General features: G+C 51.9%; 1 protein-coding gene across 1 annotated transcript; it reads left to right on the forward strand.

Moving 5' to 3' along the window:
• The first annotated feature begins 263 nt into the window (after positions 1-263).
• Positions 264-6162, forward strand: MSX2 (msh homeobox 2). Its single transcript, XM_055812381.1, has 2 exons — positions 264-714; positions 4209-6162. The coding sequence occupies exons 1-2, from the start codon at positions 360-362 to the stop codon at positions 4631-4633; spliced, it is 780 nt and encodes a 259-aa protein (XP_055668356.1). The 5' UTR covers positions 264-359; the 3' UTR covers positions 4634-6162.
• The last annotated feature ends 1018 nt before the right edge of the window (positions 6163-7180 follow it).

The following is a 7180-nucleotide window of genomic DNA, read 5'->3' on the forward strand; positions in this document are numbered from 1 at the left end:
CTTAATGGCACAGCCCCGCTGGCTGCCCGTGTCATTAACTCCTAATTCATTTCGGAGCGGCGGGGGCCCCCCCGACGGCATCGGCCCGACAAAAAAAAAAAAAAAAGGTTTCCGCCCTCCGCGGCCCTCCGAGCCAATGGCATGAGTCACCCCGCGACGTCAGGCCCAGCGCGGGCTCTGATTGGCCGGCGCGGCGTTTACTCCACTTCCCAAAGGAGGAAAGAGCCGGGAGCCCCCAGAGGGGGGAAAAAGGGGGGCGGCCCCGCAGCGCCTCACTCGCGCAGTCCCCGCGCAGGGCCGGGCAGAGGCGCAGCGCAGCTCCCCGGGCGGCCCCGCTCCAGCCTCCCTCCGCACCCGCGATGGCTTCTCCTTCCAAGGCGAAGGAGGTTTTCTCCTCCGACGAGGAGGGCCCGGCGGCCGGCGCCGAGGAGCACCACAAAGTCAAGGTGTCCAGCTTGCCGTTCAGCGTGGAAGCCCTCATGTCCGACAAGAAACCCCCCAAAGAGCTGCCGCTGGCCGCGGCGGGGGGCAGCGCCGACGGGGCGGCCGTGGGCACCTCCAGGAACCTGCTGCTGCCTGGTCACGGCTCCCGGGACGCGCACAGCCCCCCCGGGGCGCTTACAAAAACCTTCGACACCGCCTCGGTCAAATCGGAGAACTCGGAGGACGGCACGTCCTGGATCCAGGAGGCCGGGAGATATTCCCCGCCGCCAAGTGAGTGGCCGGGGGAGCGGCGCGGGGGGCTGCGCCGGCGGCCGGGGGGCGAGGGCGGGCGGGCGCAGAGCCCCGGCCCCGAGCTGCGCTGCTCGCCGGGCGCCGGGATGCGCGCAGCGCGCTGAATATGTGCAGTACATTTTATATATGTATTTCCATCTACATGTGTGTGAGTGGTATGTGTGCGTTACGGATTTCTTCATATTAATGTTATATCTCTGCGTTCATACAGTTACAGATTGTTATACGCAGGTATATAAAAATACATATTTTTTAAAAAAACATAGAAAGATCAGGAGCTGCCTTTCCCGACACACGTCTCGCCGGCTGCCAGTTCGTCCGTTTATGTTATCTCGATGCAAGGAGAACTGGGAATTCTCCCGGTTCCTTTCTCCCTGACACCATGCGTGGCAAAGCCATCCTGTGAGGTCGGGAGGTGTCCCCGCCAGTCCCCGCCAGCCCGGCGCGGTCTCCCGCCGGGTCTCTCCCGGCGCGGTGCTTGTCTCTCTCCTGCGTTGCCTGCAGCCTGCCAGGGTTCCCCGGGCTGGGCATGACCCCTTCAGCCCCTGCCATCCCTCCCGACCCCGTCCCCACCGCCTTAGGGACACGCCAGCCGGAGGTGACAGGTCACTTCTTCAACCCTTTTTGCTGTTCGAGCTGCGCTGCTGTGTCTGCGTTGAATTGCATTTCGCTTTTGGGGACATTCCTTAAAAAAAAAAAATCAATTGCTTCTAAAAAATAAAAAAAACAACAGTACCTTCAGGAGAAGGTGACAGCCGCAGCCCGGCAGCGCTAGGCTTTCTGTCGGCACCTGCGTTAGCAGATCGATCCGCTCTCCCCGCGCATCCCCGACGTGCCTGATGCACATGTAACGCTCGGCTTTATTGAAGTTAGTGACTTTACAGACGCGGACTGTCCCGCCGGACAGACTCGCAGAATTTGTTCCTGTAACCTAATATTGCAAGAAGGAAGTTTAGTGCTATTACAGCTCCTTTTTTTTTTTTTTTTTACAATCATTTCGATTTGGCTTTCAGTCGCTTCCTTTCCTTTGCGATAATCCCCAATTATTTTGATTTCTAACGTGCTGGGAGGAGAGCAGCCTGCCCGTGTCATTCCCTGCGTAGCTCCCGTTTGCGATTTCCATGTATCCCCAACTATGCTGGAAAAGCGTGAAAAACAGCGTGTGCTCCTACTCGAACCCCTTCTCGAAAACTGCCCAAACCCCAGACACAAGGCCTAATCTTTTCCCGGTGCATTTTTTTCCACTTCTAAATTCTTTCTCTATTAAAATCGGCGGTTCGTGAGATCTGCAAAACAGCGTTGCAAGGGCTTCAGTCGCCAGGGACTGCAGTGGGTGATGGCAGCGGGATTTGGGGTGAAAAGTGATGGTCAGGGAAGGGAAGGTCCTTCGGCCTCGTTCATCTTCCCGATTTCCCGGCGCTCGGTCCCTGGGAGCCGGTGTGACAGCAAGGGGCGATGGCCGGTTCCCCCCGGGAAGCCCGTCCGTCACGGGCGGTGGAGCGGGGAGGATGTGTGACGTTAGAAACAGCTCCTCGATTTACGATCATTAATAATCCGGGTGGGATGAACTGGGGGAAGAGCTGTACAAGTTGGATTTTTGAACAACGCGAAAAGGCAGCTGTCTCCGGGTGATGCTTTTTGTCCGGCGTTGGCCAGAAAACGGAGGACAAATAGAAAAAAACCCAGCGAAACAAATGCCTGCAGCCAGGGCTTGAGGACTGTCACGGGATAAGCGCAATGACAGGGTCAGCGATGGCGACGGTCCCCGCCGCTTATCAGGGCTGGGGGATGGGGAGGGAAGAAGCCTTTGACCGCTTGGGTGTATTCCGGGGAAATACTTACCCGGGATTTAATTTGAAAGCATGTGTTTGCCGTTTCCCCCTGCGCGTAGAAGTCGGGACAGGTCGGGCTAAGCCAGCCCGCCCGTCGCGACAGTAGCCCCGTGGAGGCTGTCCCTGCCGGGCGGCCCCTCCGCGCCCCGGGGGACAGGAACGGGCTGCCTTTAAAGAGAGACTGGGATAACGGGGTGACCGGTAGGGAATTTAGGGTCCATTCAGTGTCGTTTGAATTTAATGCTAGTTTTGGAGCGAACCGACTGTCACGGTGAGCACCGTAATTAGTAAAATGCCCTCGTGTGATCATAAGACGGTATCTGACAAGTTGTTTTCTAAGAGGGTTTTATTTTTCGCTTTCGTTATCGAGAAGAAGAGTAAGAAGAGAAGTTTTAACTTTTTCTGCTTAGCTGTTCTCTCCCTCCCCTCTCTCAACTTTTGAACGTTTTCCTCGTGGGATTTTTTTAATTGCCCGATATGCACTTAAACAGCTTCGGGGTTCACTTTATTTTAAAAAATAAAAGGAAAGTGAAATGGGTCCAGAAAACACGACGTGCAAATACTAACAAGCGTTTGAAGCAGACACTGCAGCAAGTACAAAATTTAGCAGCCTCTTAAGAGCAGCCTGGGTGTCCTTTTCTGTATCAGGCTGGGGAGCCAGGGGAGCTGGTCGTATGCCCCGGGAGCAATCCAAAACACAGCCAAATCGCTGAGCTTTTGAAGTCAGCCACAGGGTTTTTAATCGTTCTTGAGATTGCAAAATTATTAGTGAAATGCAAAATGAGTCTAAAGACAAGTCAGCGATGTGCTGTCCCGGGCACATGTGCCTAACCTGGTTAGGGTTACAAGGCAAGCACAAAAGGTAGTAGATTTCCTGACTTTTATTGGCTACGGATGCTTGTAGCTATGTCTTCATTTTTTTAGATGGGCAAATGTCATAAAAACTAAATGTTGAATGAAATGTACACTGCTTTTTTTTTTTTTATACTTGTTCAAAACCAGAAAATACTCCTTGAAAAGTTATAAAGCAGAAGAAAAGGTTGCTCTTGAAGAAGAAATAGTAAGAAAAATGCCCAGTTATCTAAATGACAAAAATTATCATACCCACTTCTTCAGCTGTCAGAAAAAAAAGATAGGGTTGACTTGTTGCATTTGGTGGAGAAACCCTGGCGCAGGGCTGGGCTGGGCTTGTCTCTTGCAGCACTGTTCTTTTGTGGGTCTCTTACTTTTGCCTGTATGCTCGTCCCGTGCGTTGCTGGAGTTATTCATCCAGTTCTGCAGCTACCAAGATGCTGTTCTGTGTGTTCTAGACCCCTGTGATGTGACTCCTAAAGCAATCTGCTGTGTGTGTGCCTGTGAATCCTTCGTGCCCTGATTGCCTACAGGCTGTCCCTTTGAAATCACTGAGGCAAAATTTCACATTTCCAGGACGTCTGCTGAAGTCCTGTGAACATAAGTTTGGCCAGAAAAATATTTCCAGAACCACTTGCAAAAGGATCCCCTGTTTTGAGGGTATTGCCTGGTGGGACACTCCCTTAACCCCCCCCCTCCCTTCCCACCCCAGCCCTCTCAAACGCGGCATCTCTCCAGAGCACTCAGGTCCCCCTGCGTTGTGATAACTGGCCTTTCCCTTCCTTGCAGGACACCTGAGCCCCACTGCCTGCACCCTGAGGAAGCACAAGACGAATAGGAAGCCCCGAACCCCATTCACCACTTCCCAGCTGCTGGCTCTGGAGCGCAAGTTCCGCCAGAAGCAGTATCTGTCCATCGCCGAGAGAGCCGAGTTCTCCAGCTCCCTCAACCTCACAGAGACCCAGGTCAAAATCTGGTTCCAGAATCGGAGGGCCAAGGCCAAGAGACTGCAGGAGGCTGAACTAGAGAAGCTCAAAATGGCAGCGAAGCCCATGTTGCCGTCGGGATTCAGCCTCCCTTTCCCCATCAACTCTCCCATCCAGGCTGCCTCACTGTATGGAACATCCTACCCTTTTCACAGACCTGTGCTGCCTATCCCGCCCGTTGGACTCTATGCTACTCCTGTTGGATATAGCATGTACCACTTATCCTAAGAAGATCAGAAAGACAAAGCGACAGTGAGACAGACTTCCTGGTGGATCATGTCCGACCCTGAGAAGGCAGTACCCCAGCCAGTACTGGCTGTTCTTTCTGCACGCTTCTATCTGCCATCCTGAGTGTACGGGAGTTTGCGTTAGCAAAGCAAGACATCCTGTACGCTATGGGTTGGGTGTCTTCTGAGCGTGCTCTGAGCGCTGAGAGTCTGATCCTCAAAGAAAAAAAATGTAAAAACAAACAAACAAAAAGAAAAAAACATTTGAGCAAATTTAGGGGTTTTATACAGTGCACGTGAAACTAGAATAAAAAAGAACAGGTGAAAAAGCAATCTCATCTTAAAAAGGCAGAGATTTCCTGATGCCTTCCTGATGGGGCCCAACACATGTTTAAAGTAAGAGGGGTGCATGCCCTAAACCCACACTCTTGTTTCCATCAGTTAATTTGGTGGCAGGGGGGAGGGAAATAAAAAGGTGTAATCAAGGTTTTGTTGTTTGTTTTTTGTTGTTTTGTTTTTGGTTTTTTTTTTTAAAGAAAGCAGAGCCCTTAGCTAGAGACACCGTGTAAATAGAAACTAGACCCAGTAGAGTCTGAGTGAAGTTCAGAGCCAGCAAGTTCCTGCATTTCTGGGGGTAGGGAATATTTTTGCAGTCCGAACCTCGACAGGTGTTTGCAAGGAGATGAACAGTGGGGCTCCTAAATGTAGAGCGTGGTTTTCTCCACCGTAGGCTCCTGTAATGCCTTTATCTGTATAAATAGCTTCAGCATTTGTAAAGCACTGTGAGGGGAGGTAACATGCAAGGGAGGGTTATTAGGCAGGCTGGTCGTTATCTCTTCCTATTGGCATGCTTAGAAATTTTTGGCTACAGCCAGGTAGTCTTGGCTCTGCAATGTTCATTGAAAATGAGAAAAGAGGGAAGGAAGCTTTCTGGGGAAAGAAGATGTGGGTTGTTTCCACAGTGGTGGTGAGCAAAGGATTATTGAACACTTCTGGGACATGTCTGTTTTTTTGGGTTTTTTTTATTACTATTTGCAACAGTCTCGGTTAAATAGAAGAACCCCCCGAGTCTTCCTCTTCTTCCCTTGCTAAGGATGCCAATGTAAGTGACTCATGCTTCAAGCCCTTCTTAAGAGAGATCCAGGTATCACAAACAACCCTACTAGTAGGACGGTGGGGTGCCAAGAGACTGCGTAACCTGTCTGTCCCCGTGGGAGCTCCCCGAGCGCTGGCAGTATCTTCTCCAGGCTTCTCCTTGTAACTATTGTATTATGTGTATTACTCTTGCTAAACTTTGTGAGAAAGTTAGTCCGAAGGCTGTGGAGCACCGAAGGCAGAGCTTCTCCTGGATTTACTTTCTTAGCATGTTGTTGTGGAAGAAAAAAACAGACAAAAAAGCAGAAAAACGAGAAAAAAAAAAAGCCACGAGGTTTTGCTGGTTTTGGTTTGTTTTGACCCAGGCACTGTTGCTGCCTGGGACCCACTATAGATGAACTTTCCCTCTCCTTTCCCCTTACCCCCAATCTTCCATTATAGGAAAGTCCCTTTGAAAGGGATGCCTTGTACAATTTTATATATTTTATTGAAGATTTATTATTTCTTATCTTTTATTTCGAATTAAATTAAAAAAGAAAAAACATGTTTAATCGCGTGTGGGTCTCTTGAGTGTTTGGAGTTCTTTAAAAGGTAACTTCTCTCCGTGTGTGTTTTGCAAGGCTGGGTCAAGTTCAAAGGAATGTTTGGGTTGCCTTTATGATTACTTCCCTTTTCTGAATCTGAATTAAAGCCAAATTTGCAGCACATGAAGGTGAATTGCAAGTCAACAATTCAAAGTCGAAAGCCAAACCTTTTATGAGGTTTCCTTGTTTTTAACAACCGCTTTTAGGCGCCTCTGTTCTTTACAACATCATACTCCGGTGATGTTTCCATCACTTTTCTTAGCCCGTGCGCTTTTTTTTGCTCGGGACTCTCCCTTCGACTCGCCTTCCCATTGACCTCAAATCCATGCTTTGGTGGGAGACTAGTCTCGACCCCCGCATAGTGGGGGGCAATTTTGGACAGGTAAGACCTGTCAGGGACCCTGCTGTCCCCCAGTACAGCCGCATTCCGGGGGTCCCGGTTGCCGTCGGCGCTGCCCCAGGGTTTTCAGGACAGCCTGCCTCAAGGGATGCTCCCCTGGGGAGCAGGGGCTGGACCACTCGCCCCGGGCCCTTTTGGCGAGGGGGGAGAGGGGGTGCTCAGGTACGAGGGGCACCCGGGGGGCAGGGGTATGTACCGCCTCATGCCCAGGCGCCGTGCGGGCACAATGTACGTTTTTGTTGCAGGAGGCTCGTGCGGGTCAGGAGTGACCTTCGGGATCCCAGATGGAGAAAAGGGGGAATTCGCCTCTGTCGAAAACGCCGAGCGATTTAACCGGGCTGGGCAGAGGAGAGCTCGCCCCGGCTCCAGCGCTCGCCCCGCAGCTCGCCCCGCACCGGTACCGGGGCAGCGCTCCCCGGCGGGCACAGCCCGCCCGCCCCCCGCGCCGGCGGCGCTCAGCACCACGCCG

The sequence above is a fragment of the Falco peregrinus genome, chromosome 8 (assembly GCF_023634155.1).
Source record: "Falco peregrinus isolate bFalPer1 chromosome 8, bFalPer1.pri, whole genome shotgun sequence".
Lineage (NCBI taxonomy): Eukaryota > Metazoa > Chordata > Aves > Falconiformes > Falconidae > Falco > Falco peregrinus.